Genomic DNA, 16,611 nt, shown 5'->3' with positions numbered 1-16,611 from the left:
ATGGGTCCCATTTTTATAGTCTTTGATATGGTCTTAACTAGGCTGGATGTAATTTTTTTTGTTGGCGTTGATTTCTCCGACTGCCCGTAAACGCACCACCGCGCTCCGTGCGCGCACGGGAAAGAGGCGGCTCTGTATGGGAGAGACGTTGAAGAGGAATAAAAACACCCTTGGAAACCAAAACTTGCCCCTCGTCGTGACTCGGAGCCGCAACAAATGTTTCGGATTTGTGTAGGGTACATTGTGACAGACAGCAAACTAGCAGGTGATCGAGCGAGCGTCTGATACAAGAGCATTGCGGTCGTATGGAGCGTGTTTGAAATGAACAGCAGAGACGAAAGGAACAAGGCAAAGTGTTGTGAAATAAAATATTACCTGTAATACGCATTTTGTTATTTGCTGATTAAACTGCTAATTAAACTGTGAATTGAAACTAATAGGAAGATAACATATCTCGCTCTTAATATAGCTGACGTGTCTTGCGCATACGTTCTGCGCATCTGTAATGGCGGCCTCCGTATGACGTCCGGTCTGCGATGGAGATTAAAAACAAACAATATTTGACAATAACACACCATCAAGGATTGCACCATCGCATCAAACGATGTGTCGTCAATTATGGATTTTTTTGACTAAGTGTGTTGGGCAGGATGGCTGAATGCGATGCGCGATTGACAACAAACAAGAAGAAAGGTGAGTTTTATTTCGGGGGAGATTTGTCATGTCTCGTCCCCAGTTTTGCTATGTGTCTAGGTTGCCATAGTTTCTGTTCGCGTCGCCCCTCTCTTCCTGTGTCACCTCAATCGATGTAACGTGTTTTGTATTTAAGTCCTGTCTGCCCCTCGCTCACCGTTGGATCATTGCATGTGTTACTGTCATTCTGTTCCTGTCTTTGGTAATGTCACCCTGTCTTTTTGTTCCACGACTTTGTCGGTCAGTCCTGTTGTTGGTTTTGTTGTACCATGACTTTCTTTAAAAAAAAAAAAAAAAAAAAAAATTAAAATTTTTTTTTTTGTACCCATGTATAATACGCACCCCAGATTTTAGGACAATAAATTAGTTAAATTTTGCGCACTATACACGGAAAAAAACGGTAATTCAAGATCAAATATAAAGTGTTATGCATTTGACATCATTTGATTTCTTTGTATCCACTGTTTTTCCACGGTAGACACATGTACACCACAGAATTTTTTCATTACTAGAAGCCACTTTGAATCTTTTGACTTAGAATTAGAGACGTCCCAATTTAAAATTCTATTTTGGTATCAGCACCCAGTCACTACCCTTTTGTGAATATCGGACAGAATCAGATTTAGTTACAGGATCGGCCCGATCCTGTCTAATGTGTTTTTGCGACATTGACGTGATTTACGGCTGAAATAAATCCTAACGCAAACATGTCTGCTGTATGTCATTACTCATTACAACAAATCTTTAAATTACGATTAGCTTTAAATTACTTTGGTCCAGACACCGTCTCCTAGTTTATTTTAATTTGATTCTTAAAATAAGCTAATTAGTACAACCTTATATACCATTGTTTTGATTTCCTTTCTGCTGGCCTTGTACTGCCAATCGGAGATATCACAAAAAGAAAAAAAGGACTCTGCTTGCGGGTAGTTAACTTGCAGTTAACTAACCCGCACCCTTTTTCTCACTCAGAGCGTATATTTAGTATGTTGTGCCACAATAATTAACAGCGAGCTGGCGATAGAAAAGCCAAAACAAAGCATAATATGGCTCTTAATGTAAAATGTCACGAGGTATGAACTACGTATTCAGCTTACATAAAGCCTCTCAGAATGCGACGTGTTTGCAAGTGTTGGCTGCTGAAAGGAAATAGGCACTGTGGCTACAGAGAGGCTGCTCATTTCTCCTAAATCAACCATGGAGAGTCAATCTTGATATATTGAAGTCGTCATAAGCAATGTTCCCTCTAAACTGCGCGCGTGCGCAATCGCGCACTCCCCGCACGTTCTCAGCGCACAAGAAATCTATCCAGCGCATAAACAGCCGACATCCCATCACCCGACCCCCCACCCCCCCCCCCCCCCCCGAAGCGACGTGAACACGCAGCGTTGGACGTGCCATTAACCCCCCCCCCCTAAACGAACACGCAGCGTTGGACGTCCCATTACCAACACCACCCCCCCCACCCGAAGCGAAACGAACACGCAGCGTTGGACATCCCTCTGATATAACATTTGCACTACCTCCTAAAACTCAATGGTATATTTGTGTCCTCGTGGACCCTACTGACAAACTAAACAATAAATGAGAAATACAACATTTAAATATGTTATTTTGCGTTCTTCCTACTCTACCATTTTAGGTCAACATGTTTGTTGAGGGATTCCATGATGCCTTGCTGCTTTACGCTCTTGCTTTGAATGAAGCCAAGAAAAGTGGATACAATAAGAAAAATGGATCACAAATCACATCACAAATGTGGAATAGAACCTTTGAAGGTAAAATGTACTTACATGACAAAGTTGCTTTCAGTTTTCATTTCAATGTCTGTAATGAGCAAGACCAGGGGTGGGCAAACCTTTTGACTTACGGCCGAATTGGGTTCTAAATTTTGACCGGGGGGCCAGGAGCAGATGGATGTAGTGTTTGTGTGAAGTAATATAAATGAGGTCATTGCATAAAAGGTTTTTACTTTTAGTAGATACTAAAGCATGGGTATTAAAAAAAGCTTTTCGAAAACAAATGCATTTATTAACATCCATCCATCCATTTTCTGAACCGCTTAGTCCCTGCGGGGGTCGCGGGCGTGCTGGTGCCTATCCCAGCCGTCATCAGGCAGTAGGCGGGGGACACCCTGAACCGGTTGCCAGCCAATCGCCGGGCACACAGACAAACAACCATTTGCACTCGCACACACACCTAGGGACAATTTGGAGTCTTCAATCGGCCTACCAAGCATGTTTTTGGGATGTGGGAGGAAACCAGAGTGCCCGGAGAAAACACGCGAGCCCGGGGAGAACATGCAAACTCCGCACAGGGAGGGCCGGAGGTGGAATCGAACCCGCACCCTCCTAACTGTGAGGCGGACATGCTACCCAGTGCCCCACCGAGCCGCCCATTTATTAACAGCATTAAAAAAATATTTCACCAAAAAACACTTATGATGAATAACATTTTCCATCACTTCAGCGCCTGCAGGTCAGATTTATGAAATATGTTTATCTAATGAGGCGAAATCACATCCAACGGCAAACATTCTGACCAAATACATCATCTTGAAGAATCAGTGAAAAAATACATCTAAATAAAGTAATAAAGGAATCAATAGTATTGTTGGTTTACCTTTTTTGCTAGTGCATCATAGTCTGGAGTAAAATTTGTTGTGGTAATTCTTAGGACAGAGCCGAGGTGTTGGTCCGTTAACCTAGATCTGTGACGGGCTTTGTTGACGTTCATGTGGCTGAACGTCTTCTCACACACGTAGGTCGAGCCAAATTGTCCTCTCTTTTTTAACATTCGACACTCAGTGTCCACCTTTCTTTTCTTCGGGCCACATTTTAATGGAATGATTCTAGGGGAAGGTTTGTGGGTGGCATTAGCGTAAAACTGTATCTGAAAACTCAGCGCGCGAATTACGTGAATATTGACGTCACAGCCTACACTCGAAATTCGGCACTGATAGATGAAATTACTACGTACTACTGAGTACGCACACGCACTTGGGAGTGTGCACCAAGCTTTCTGACACGGCTCCCGGGAGTAAATACGCGGGCGAGCGGTTCCCCATCTACTGGGGAAACATAGTAATTGCAGGGAAAATGACCCCCCAAAAATTAATAATACAATTTATTCAGGTTTGGCGGGCCGAAATAGTTTGCCCATGTCTGAGCTAGACACACATAAAAAACAAAAAAAAGAACAATAGAAAAAAAAAAGCTAAAAATGTAAGGTAAATCTCTTGTCAAAATTAGTGCTGGAATCGGAGGTGTCAAATCTTGGCCTAGACCAGTGCTTCTCAATTATTTTCTGTTACGCCCCCCCCCCTAGCAAGAAGAAAACTATTCGCGCCCCCCACTCCCCACCGTGACTATCCATCTCTGCATAACATTTCATCCTTACTCACAGTTAAGTCAAGCGCTAAATACGCTTCGTCGTATTTCCTCGTCTTAGCTTTCGGCTGACTTTCTTTTGTTTCATTATCTTTGTTTCTCTCCGCTTTTCTTTTCATCCCTGTTAAAAGCTTTTTCATGTTGGTGGTTGTTATGTTGAATAACGGAGGCTATAGACGGGACGCAGTCGGAGCTTTCTGTTGACTCAACACTGCTAACCAAGGCAAACCTGTTGTCTTGTAAGTCGTAAAATGTTGCACTGTCGCAAACGTGACAGAAGTAACAATGAGAGTGCCACTGCCGCCTACTGTAGTAGATGCGCAATTACACTTTATTCTAGTACTGCCAAAAAAAAAGCCTGTTCCCCAGGGTCACACGCGCCCCCCCAGGTATAGCTTGGGGGGCGCGCCCCACTATTTGAGAAGCACTGGCCTAGACAGTAATAACCCTGCCTCAATTTGGCTTCAGCCACAGGTTCTGCCAAACTGGGTTTCGACTTTCTGGATGTGGATTTGAAACCTCAGGCTGCTATGAAGTGATCTGAAGTAATTCCAGCTAATATGGATCTTTGCAGTCATGACACACAAGTTTAAATAATTGTTCATGTGCAAGGGTTGAATCTTGTAATTTTGTTGAAGATGCTGCTTTATCTGTTGGTAACATTATCATGAAAGAGTATTTTTTTGAAAAACAGAATTTAGTGGTCTCAACGAATTTTTTTTTTTTCTTACCATGCCATATGTCAAGGAGTGAGACAGGGTGACCAAATGCAGCACGATCCTTTATTGAAAAGAGGAAAAGGGAAGTGGGATGCTGGACTCCCGATCTGGCTGGCATAGCTGTGCTGAAGAGCGCAGCGCATAGTCGTGGTCAGGGCGAGCAAGTAGTCGGGGTATGCGGCGATCGGAGCGTGGTCAGGGACGAGCTATTAGTCGGGGCAGGCGGCGATCGGAGCGTGGTTGGTCAGTTTACCGAAACGATTGGCAACAGAGAAAAGGCACAGGCTGATAGGCTTAAACGCACAGGGAGCAACGGGTAGCATACAGGAATGAACTGACAAGGGAGTGACTGGATGACAGGGTTCAAATAGAGAGCCTGACAGGTGTGGGTGATTCAGACGATTGGGGCGTGGCCGAGCGGCAGGTGATGCTGGAACGTGACACCATAATGACATTTCATTAGCATTTGGGGCTTGTACTGATTTTATAAACCATATTCTTGCGAGAAAAGCTATCAAATTCCTTGAGAATTTTACAGAAAATGATTTAGAGATCAGCTGCAATATCTCTAGATATGAATAGCCATCAACCTCAGATGGAGAATGCTTTTGATTGTGGTGCACAGGAATCGCTGGCCAGGTGTCCATGGATGTCAATGGTGACAGAAACGGAGATTTCTCGGTAATGGCAATGACCGATGTTAATGCAGGAACGTATGAGGTAAGATGCAGAATCAAATGACATCAACATTTTTTCATGTTTGAAATCTTTTATGTATCCCTGTAAAATTTTCATTTTATCATTGCAGGTTGTTGCTAATTATTTTGGTGTGAATGGAAGCTTTGAGCTGCTGCCCACTTTCAACTATGACCACTTTACTCTGCAAGGATTACAGATAAAACATACGGAGATATCAGACACATCATGTAAAGAATCACTACCACAGTGCAATGCTTTTGTCAATTTATATGTATATTACGTGCTGTGTTCAATTATTGTTCTTATAACAAGGTGGACTTGGAGTGTCAGCTTTGACTGGAGTCATAGTGGGAGCTGTTCTGGGAACTGCGATGCTATCAGCATTCTATTTTTTCAGGTAAACATTGGTAAAAATGTAGTGTTACTTAATCAAATGTGCTGAGGTCCTTACAAAAATGTTAAATAACAGCTTCAATTCTTATTAAAATAAACAACACAACCATCATGTATAAATCATCATTTAGCAAATAAAGCTATGTAAATAATCAGCAAACCGGTGTTTGTTGATAACAGGTTAAAACAAAACAGCAGATTATATGTCTGCACCTTAAAAGAACAACTAAAACACATTGAGCTCTGTATTTGTAGAAGGTGCAGGTGCGCTTCAGCAAAACAATTGGTGCAGCTCAATTACTGTATTGGCCCAAATATAAGACGACCCTGATTATAAGACGACCCTCTTTTTCAAGACTCAAGTTTGAAATAAGACTTTTTGAACGCAAAATTTTTATACAGAAAACAATTTCAGTAAATCTGAAACAAATGATTATAACTATCATCCATCCATCCGTCCATCCATCCATCCATCCATCTTCTTCCGCTTATCTGGGGTTGGGTCGCGGGGGCAGCAGCTTCAGAAAGGACTACCAGACTTCCCTCTCCCCAGCCACTTCATCCAGCTCATCCCAGATCTAACCCATCCCAGATCTAACCCAAGGCGTTCCCAGGCCAGCTGAGAGACAGTCTCTCCAGCGCGTCCTGGGTCGTCCACAGGGTCTCCTACCGGTGGGACATGCCCGGAACACCTCCCCAGGGAGGCGTCTAGGAGGCATCCTGATGAGATGCCCGAGCCACCTCATCTGGCTCCTCTCAACGTGGAGGAGTAGCGACTCTACTCCGTCTGCAAAAAGCAGAGACGCGATGCTGAGGTCCCCAAACCGGACCCCCTCAACACCTCGGCTGCGCCTAGAAATTCTGTCCATAAAAATTATAAACAGAATTGGTGACAAAGGGCAGCCTTGGCGGAGTCCAACCCTCACTGGGAACGAATCCGACTTACTGCCGGAAATGCGGACCAAACTCTGGCATCGGTGATACAGGGACCGAACCGCCCTTATCAGTTGGCTCGGTACCCTGTACTCCCGAAGCACCCCCCACAGAACCTCCCGAGGGACATGGTCGAACGCCTTCTCCAAGTCCACAAAACACATGTGGACTGGTTGGGCGAACTTCCATGCACCCTCGAGAATCCTGCTGAGGGTGAAGAGCTGGTTCACTGTTCCACGGCCAGGACGAAAGACACACTGCTTCTCCTGAATCCGAGGTTTGACCTCCCGACGGACCCTCCTCTCCAGCACCCCTGAATAGACCTTACCAGGGAGGCTGAGGAGTGTAATTCCCCTGTAATTGGAACACACCCTCCGGTCCCCCTTCTTAAAGAGGGGAACCACCACCCCAGTCTGCCAATCCAGAGGCACTGTCCCCGATGTCCACGCGATGTTGTAGAGGTGTGTCAGCCATGACATCCCCACAACAACCAGAGCCCTTAAGAACTCCAGGCGGACCTCATCCACCCCCGGGGCCTTGCCACCGAGGAGTTTTTTAACTAACTCAGTGACTTCGACCCCAGAGATTGGAGAGTCCGCCTCAGAGTCCCCAGGCCCTGCTTCCACAATGGAAGCGTGTTGGTGGAATTGAGGAGGTCTTCGAAGTATTCTCCCCACCGACACACGACGTCCCGAGTCGAGGTCAGCAGCACGCCATCCCCACTGTAAACAGTGTTGACGTTGCACTGCTTCCCCCTCCTGAGACGCCGGATGGTGGACCAGAATTTCCTCGAAGCCGTCCGGAAGTCATTCTCCATGGCCTCGCCAAACTCCTCGCACGCCCGGGATTTTGCCTCAGCAACCGCCGAAGCCGCGTTCCACTTGGCTGCCCCCAGAGTTCCGCAGGCCAAAACGGCCCGACAGGACTCCTTCAGCTTGACGGCATCCCTTACCGCCGGTGACCACCACCGGGTCCGGGTATTGCCGCCACGACACACGGCCACAGCTCCGGTCGGCCGCCTCAACAATGGAGGCGCGGAACAAGGTCCACTCAGACTCAATGTCCCCCGCCTCCCCCGGGACGTGGGAAAGGCTCTGCAGGAGGTGGGAGTTGAAGCTCTTCCTGACAGGGGATTCTGCCAGACGTTCCCAGCAGACCCTCACAGAGCGTTTGGGTCTGCCAGGTCGGACGGGCATCTTCGCCCACCATCGGAGCCAATCCACCACCAGGTGGTGATCAATTGACAGCTCCGCCGCTCTCTTCGCCCGAGTGTCCAAAACATGCGGCCGCAAATCCGATGACATGACCACAAAGTCGATCATCGAACTCCGGCCTAGGGTGTCCTGGTGCCAAGTGCACACATGGACACCCTTATGTTTGAACATGGTGTTCATTATAGAAAATCTGTGTCGAGCACAGAAGTCCAATAATAGAACACCGCTCGGGTTCAGATCGGGGGGGCCGTTCCCCCCGATCAATCACGCCCTTCCAGGTCTCACTGTCATTGCCCACATGAGCATTAAAGTCACCCAGTAGAACGATGGAGTCCCCAGAAGGAGCGCTCTCCAGCACTTCCTCCAGGGACTCCAAGAAGGGTGGGTACTCTGAGCTGCCGTTTGGTGCATAGACACAAACAACAGTCAGGACCCGTCCCCCCACCCGAAGGCGGAGGGAGGCTACCCTCTCATTCACCGGGGTGAACCCCAATGTGCAGGTGCCCAGCCGGGGGGCAATAAGTATACCCACACCTGCTCGACGCCTCTCACCGTGGGCAACTCCAGAGTGGAAGAGTCCAGCCCCTCTCGAGAGGGCTTGTACCGGGACCTAAACTGTGCGTGGAGGCAAGTCCGACTATATCTAGTCGGAACTTTTCTGCCTCGCACACCAGCTCGGGCTTCTTTCCAGCCAGAGAGGTGACATTCCATGTCCCAAGAGCCAGCTTCTGCAGCCGGGGATCAGACCGCCAAGGTCCCTGCCTTTGGCCGCCGCCCAGCTTACACTGCACCTGACCCCTTTGGCCCCTCCCACAGGTGGTGAGCCCATGGGAAGGGGGACCCACATTTCCTTTTCGGGCTGGGCCCGGCCGGGCCCCATGGGCAAAGGCCCGGCCGGCCACCAGACACTCGCCTTCGAGCCCCGCCTCCAGGCCTGGCTCCAGAGGGGGGCCCCGGTGACCCGCGTCCGGGCGAGGGAAAACAAAATCCATTTATTTTATTCATCATAAGGGCCTAGTGTGAGCCGTGCTTTGTCTGGCTCCTCACCTAGGACCCGTTTGCCATGGGTGACCCTACCAGGGGCATGAAGCCCCAGCCAACATGACTCCTAGGATCGCAAACCCCTCCACCACGATAAGGTGACGACTCACGGAGGGGTATAACAATATATTTGAGAGAAAAAGCATGTTATTTTGCCTCATTCAAACCATGCAAAAACTGCCTATCACACCTTAATATCTGAACATTTAAATATGTAAACTAAAGTGCAATCACATTTGTAAATGTATGGCTTCTGGTTTTTGAAATGTAAATAAACCAATCTACTGTGATAAAACAACAAAATTGCAATAAACTGCATTAACCATCAAAGTGAAGTCTAACTGTCGTCTTGAAACAAATCTGAATAAGGAAAAACATTGCAATAAAATAATGCAAACTGCTACCGCTATTGTTGGGGAGCCTGAGGACTGTAGCGCGGGTTGGCTCGGATGTCATGCTCTTTTCGCCCCCGGGTGTCGGTCAGAACACAGGAGGGAAGACGTGGTTCAGTTTTGATTGCTTTACTGAATTATTGGCAAAAAAGTAACAGGCACTGTGGCTCATAGTGTCATACAGGCAAACTTGCAAAAGGGTATCGGCACATAATTGGTCGGAAGAATGTGAGAGCAGCTGTGTGTAGTGTACATGGGTGAGTCTTTGGGTGTGTGAATGTGATTCTTGTGTGTGTGATTATTGTATGAAGCGTGTGAAGGGTGTGTGGGGTGTGTGTGTGTGGTGTGTATGCGCGTTGTTTTGCAACAGACAAATACAGCACATAAGTCAACGCTCAATTTCTGACGTCACACAACACTAGTAGACGGCACACATTACATAACTAACTGCGCGTAACGGTTCCGCTATATAAATAAACATAAATGAAATACTCTCGGCAACACACCAAACATAAGTGATCGAGACAACAAAAAACATTTGCTGTCGACCGTTAGTCGCCGTGCCGTTGCGTAACAGCTGTAGTCATGCATGTACGCTGCTCGTACAATGCGAGGTAAACTTAAACGTGCCGGTGCTGTCAATCAAACGGCGCACACACGAAGCGCACACGAAGCAAACCGCGATCGGACAAACGGCACAACAGTGGACAATAGTAACAATGAAATGTATAGACTAGGGGTGGGCAAACTTTTTGACTCGCGGGCCGAACTGGGTTCTAAATTTGGACCGGAGGGCCGAACCAGGAGCAGATGGACGTAGTGTTTGTGTGAAGTAATATAAGCGACCTGTAAAGGTCATTGCATAAAAGATTTAAAATGGACGATGCACAATGAAAAAGTGTTTTGTGGTCTGATGAGTCCACTTTTCAAATTGTTTTTGGAAACACTAGACGTCGACCAAAGAGGAAGCGGACCATCCGGACTGTTTTTTTAAAAAAAATATATATATATATATACATACGCACACACGCACACACGCGCACACACACACACACACACACACCGTATTGGCCTGAATATAAGGCGATGATTTTGCATTGAAATAAGACTGAAAAAGTGGGGGGCATTTTACATTCGGGGTCTAGACATTATACCCATTCACTTGTGCGTAGCGATTAGTGAAAGGTTGGTGGTATCGACTGAGTATGTTGTACACATAGTGAGTACAGTAATGCTTCATTTATCCCGGATAATTGGTTCCAAAAACCACCCGCGATAAGTGAAATCCACGAAGTACAGTCCGGTCACCCTCTCATCTGTACATTTTTTGTGTCATTAAATGTATATGAAACCATTTAAGTGTATATTATATTATTAGAACATTAAATAATTGTTTCAAACATGTAAATAATACATTAATAGTATAAATAACATACAGAACATTTTGTATAAATATTGAAAACATAAATATTATACGTGTGTGCGTGGAACGTTAACAAGAAGTAGTGGGCAGGCTAACGAGTTAGTAAAATGTATGCGAGTGTATGTGTGTTTAGGGCTCCACCATATGATGTCGGAAGATATACTGATGTTTAGTGCACTCCATTTACCTTTTACTTTTTTGTATTCTTTGACTGGCAATTGCCGGCCTGATAGAAGCACTGAAATCAATGATGGTAGCTTTTCATTTGGCATGGAAATATGACACTGATGATGCTTGCCTCTGCACCTTCCATCCCGATTATATGTGTCTGTGTATGACCACCTTCAAACCTTCATAGTTGTGCCTTGGCCAAGGGGGTGATTTTGAAAGTATAATCAAGAATATAAAGTGAAGAGCGCAGAATCTATCTACCAGTGCTAGTATAATCAAAGTCACCAAACTTGTGTTACAGTACTTCTGACAATAGTTAGACATGGTTCTAGCAGATGTAAAGTTTAGTCTCCTTTCCACCAAAATGTTAGGTGCACACTGGCACTTGTCATAGGAACACCCTCAGTATGCTAGAACGCCCACCATGGTGCAGGTTACTGTACTAAATTCCCATATAGTCAAAATGAAGCTTGTGCCAGTACAATAGCGTATTGGCTGAATATAAGATGATGTTTTTTGCATTGAAATAAGACTGAAAAAGTGGGGGTCGTCTTACATTCGGAGTTTAGATATTATACCACTTGTGCGCAGCGGTAAATTAAAGGTCGCTGGTATCGACTATGTTGCTGTGATCATGTGCGTCTTTGACACAAAGTGAGTATATACATTTCATTGTTACTACTGACCACTATTGTGCCATTTGTCCGATCGCGGTTTGCTTTGTGTGTGTGCCGTTTGATTGACAGCTCCGGCGCGCTCCTTTAAGTTTGCCTCGCATCATACGAGCAGCGTACACTCATCACAACTGCCGTTACGGAGCGACACGGCGACTAACGGTCACCAGCAAATATATTTTGTTGTCTCGATGACTTATGTTTGGTGTGTTGCCGAGAGTATTTCATTTATGGTTATTTAGTATAGCGGAACCGTTACGCGCAGTTAGTTATGTAATGTGTGCCGTCTACTAGTGTTGTGTGACGTCAGAAGTTGAGCGTTGACTTACGTGCCGTATTTCTGTCTGTTGCAGAACCACACACACACCACACACGCACCACACACACGCACACCCCACACACCCTTCACACGCTTCATGCAATAATCACACACACAAGAATCACATTCACAAACCCAAAGACTCACCCAAGTACACTACAAACACCTGCTCTCACATCCTTACGACCAATTATGTGCCTATACCCTTTTGCCAGTTTGCCTAGCTGCCCCTATGTGCCTGTTACTTTTTTGCCAATAATTCAGTAAAGCAATCAAAACTGAACCACGTCTTCCCTCCTGTGTTCTGACCGACATCGGGGGGGCGAAAAGAGCATAACCATCCAAGCCAACCCCCTATACAGTCCTCAGGCTTCCCAACAATAGCAGCATTATTGCATTTTTTTATTGCAATGTTTTTCCTTATTCAGATTTGTTTCAAGACTACAGTTACAGTTAGACTTCACTTTGAAGGTTAATGCAGTGATTAGAATTTTGTTGTTTTATCACAGTAGATTGGTTTATTTACATTTCAAAAACCAGAAGCCATTCATTTACAAATGTGATTGCACTTTAGTTTATATATTTAAATGTTCAGATATTAATATGTGAAAGACAGTTTTTGCATGATTTGAATGAGGCAAAATAACATGCTTTTTCTCTCGAATATATTGTTATAAACATTTGTTTCAGATTTACCGTAAATATTTTCTGTATAAAAATTAAATTTGGCGTTCAAAATATAATATATTATAATCAGGGTTGTCTTATATTTGGGCCAATACAGTAATTAAGCTTCACCTGAAGCGCAGCTGCACCTTCTACAAATGCAGAGCTCAATGTGTATTTGCTGTTTTGTATAAAATAACATGCATTTTCTCTCGAATGTATTGTTATAATCACTTGTTTCAGATGTAATCATTTTCTGTATAAAAATTAAATTTGATGTTCAAAAAGTCTTTTTTCAAATTTGAGTCTTGAAAAAGAGGGGGTCGTCTTATAATCAAGGTCGTCTTATACTCGGGCCAATACGGTATCCATCCATCCATCCATCCATCCATCCATCCATCCATCCATCCATCCATCCATCCATCCATCCATCCATCCATCCATCCATCCATCCATCTATCCATAATAATAATAATTCATTAAATTTGTATAGCGCTTTTCAAGAACCCAAAGACGCTTACAGGGAACAAGGCAAAGACATACATGAGGGGGGCGGGGGGGGGGGGGTACGGGGAGGAAACAATTGGATAAACTTAAGAAGAGGAAACCAGTTATGGGTAGGGGAGGTCATGAGCTTGGGAGAAGAGGTAAATTTTTAGACGGGACTTAAATATGGGGAGTGTGGATGAGTCACAGACAGACTGGGGGAGAGAGTTCCAGAGTCTGGGTGATGTGCAGGAGAAGGCTCTGTCACCGAAGGATTTGAGTTTGGATTTTGTGACTGTCAGACGTGAAGTATTGGAGGATCGGAGGGGACGGTTGGGGCAGTATGTGACAAGGAGGTCGGATAGGTAAGTGGGAGCCAGGTGGTGAAGGGCTTTGAAGGTGAGGAGGAGTATCTTGAAGATGATACGCTCCTTCATGGGGAGCCAGTGAAGAGAGTGGAGAACAGGAGTGATCTGTTCACGGGACCGGGTGTGGGTAAGGAGGCGAGCAGCAGAGTTTTGGACTAGTTGAAGTCTATAGAGTGAGTGAGCAGTGATTCCAGTGAGAAGGGAGTTGCAGTAGTCAAGCCGGGATGAGATGAAGGCGTGGATGAGAGATTCAGCGGCAGGGAGAGAAAGGCAGTGCCGGATTTTAGCGATGCGTCGGAGGTGGAAGTAGGAGGTCTTGACAACTGAGCTAACATGAGGTTGAAAGGACAGTGTGGGGTCAAAAATAACGCCAAGATTGCGTGCCAGAGGGGAGGGAGTGATGTTTGAGGAGTCAATGGTGAGTGTGATGGATCCAGTTTTATTAAGGGAGGATTTAGTGCCAATGAGGAGGAGCTCTGTTTTGTCACTGTTGAGTTTGAGAAAGTTGTGGGTCAGCCATGCTTTTATTGTAGAGATGCAGGTTTCAAAATGGGTGAGGGAAAGGTTACGGGTTTGTGTCGTATGTATATAGATCTGGGTGTCATCAGCGTGGCAGTGGAAGTCCAGATTGAGTTTGCGGATGACAGTACCAAGGGGAAAGAGGTAACAGATGAATAGGAGGGGGCCAAGAACTGAGCCTTGGGGGACCCCTTGTGTAACTGGGGAGAGGATGGATGTGTGACCGGAGAGAGAGATGAACTGGTTTCTGTTGGTGAGGTAGGAGGTGAGCCAGTCGAGTGCAGTGCCCTCAACACCTAGTTGGCGCAGCCTTTGGAGGAGGATGGAATGGTTCACAGTGTCAAAGGCTGCGCTAAGGTCACGTAGTAGTAGGATGTTGAGGGCACCAGAGTCTGCAGAAATGAGGAGATCGTTGGTGACTTTAACTAGAGCTGTTTCAGTGCTGTGAAGTGGGCGGAATCCGGACTGGAAGGGTTCATAGAGGTTGTTGGACTGGAGATGGGTGTGGAGTTGGGCGGACACAATGCGTTCAAGGGTTTTGGAAAGGAATGAAAGGTTGGAGATGGGACGGTAGTTGGAGAGATTGAGTGGGTCCAAGGTGGGCTTTTTGAGGATGGGGGTGATGGCTGCAAGTTTATAGACAGTGGGAAAGTGGCCAAGGGATAAAGACTGATTAAAAAGGGTGGTGAGGTAGGGAAGGAGGACAGGGAGGCAGGCCTTAGTTAAGGTCATTGGAAGAGGGTTAGAGCAGGTGGTTGTCTTGGATGAGGTAATGATGTCTATGATAGTGGAGGAGTCAACAAGGGAGAAGGCAGTGAGAGAGGGAAAGGGCGGGCAGTCAGGAAGGGGGGCAGGAGGGCAGGGGAGGTGGGGGAGGAGGAGTTATCGATGGTGTCGGTCAGAGAACTGTTGAATTGGGCGATTTTGTTGTTAAAGTTGACAAGGAAGGAGTTACAGAGGGCAGGTGAGGAGGGTGGCTTGGTGACCGGTGGCTGGAGCAATTTGTTGAGGGTGGAGAACAGTATGCGGGGGTTTCGGTTGGTGTTATTAATGAGAGATGAGAAGTAAGCAGATTTGGCAGCAAGAAGAGCATCACGATAGGAGGAGATGTGTTGTTTAAATGTTTCGGCATGGACGGTGAGGCGGGTTCTTTTGTAGAGGCGTTCGAGTTGACGGCCAGTTTGTTTCATGGTGCGGAGTTCCGGTGTGTACCAAGGGGCAGAGTTAGTGAATGTAACAGAGGAAGTTTTCCAGGGGGCTATGGAATCAAGGGAGTCAGAAAGGATGTTATTGAGCGTGGTGGCAAGGTCATCAGGGGAGGAAGAAGTGGGGTCGGAAGGAAGAGCAGAGGATAAGAGCTGGCAAAGCGTGATTGGGTTTACAGTCTTGATGTTGCGGTAGGAGATGGTGCGCTTTGTGGATTTATGAGGCGAGGGTAGAGGGGCGGAGAAGAGGATGCAGAGATGATCTGACAGTGGAAAGGTGAGAGGATGGGGGTTGGATGTGAGTGGAAAAGAGGAGCATACTATATCCAGGGTGTGGCCTTTGGCGTGGGTGGGGAAGTTGATGTGCTGGCTGAAATGAAAGCAGTCCAGAACGGAGATGAAGTCAGACGTCAGTGGAGCACTTGGTTGGTCGATGTGGATGTTGAAGTCACCGATTAGTAGGAGGCGATAGGAGACTGAGGATACGATGGTGAGAAGTTCAGAGAGTTCAGAGAGAAAAGACGGATGTGACTTGGGGGGGGCGGTAGATAAGAACAGCAGTAGTAGAGTTGGGGAGGGAAAAAGCGAGATATTCAAAGGATGAAATAGATGGGAGTTTGAGGTCCAATTCAGTGATTGATAGGGACCGCTTATGGAAGACAGCAATACCACCTCCTCGCCCAGAGAGGCGGGGTTTGGCGATGTAGCTGTAGTTAGACGGAGTGGCTTGGTTGAGAGAAAAATAGTCCAGGGGCTGTTGCCATCTTTCACAGAGAAGGAGCAGATCCAAATTATTGTCCAATATTAGTTCGAAAATAACTAGTGATTTGTTGGAGAGGGAGCGACAGTTCAGCAGTGCGAGGGAGATGGATGAAGGAGCGGGGGTGGGGGAACGGAGATTGTTGAAGTTGACAGTACGGAAGGTGGGGGTGACGGGGGGCGAGAGTTAGTCCAGAAAGAGGGGATGGGCGAGCCATCAGGGAAATGTCGTTTAAAAGATAGTCCGGAGCTACGGTGGATGTAGCGGCGACGGCGGAGGATCCCAGCCTTGCTGGCAGCTGAGGCAGCAGCAGCAGGGAGACGGTGATTATTGTTGAAATGATGAAGATCAGCAGCAGTGTAGACAAATGGACGAGAAGTTAGTGGAATGGAAGCCCGGAGTAGCAGAAGTGATAGTTCATGCAGGAGATGAGACGTGACAGCAGCAGGGAATAATCCACATAAAATGGTAGAAATGGCTAGTAGCTGGTTAACTAGAAGTTGGTAGTGAAATGCATGGAAGCAGCAGTGGACCGAGTCGTGATGTT

At 46.3% G+C, this 16,611-nt stretch overlaps 1 protein-coding gene across 2 annotated transcripts in view; it reads left to right on the top strand.

The window, feature by feature from the left end:
- Positions 1–16,611, top strand: part of npr3 (natriuretic peptide receptor 3) — a 68,752-nt gene that overhangs the window by 37,793 nt on the left and 14,348 nt on the right. For both annotated transcript variants that reach the window (XM_061278710.1, XM_061278709.1), the window contains 4 exons: positions 2,336–2,471; positions 5,427–5,521; positions 5,610–5,727; positions 5,813–5,897. In XM_061278710.1, coding sequence (XP_061134694.1) covers positions 2,336–2,471; positions 5,427–5,521; positions 5,610–5,727; positions 5,813–5,897 — 434 coding nt within the window. The remainder of the gene's footprint in view (positions 1–2,335; positions 2,472–5,426; positions 5,522–5,609; positions 5,728–5,812; positions 5,898–16,611) is intronic.

Source organism: Syngnathus typhle, linkage group LG5, assembly GCF_033458585.1.
Source record: "Syngnathus typhle isolate RoL2023-S1 ecotype Sweden linkage group LG5, RoL_Styp_1.0, whole genome shotgun sequence".
Lineage (NCBI taxonomy): Eukaryota > Metazoa > Chordata > Actinopteri > Syngnathiformes > Syngnathidae > Syngnathus > Syngnathus typhle.
Note: the sequence above shows the minus strand (reverse complement) of the source record. Positions and strands in the feature narration are given on the sequence as shown.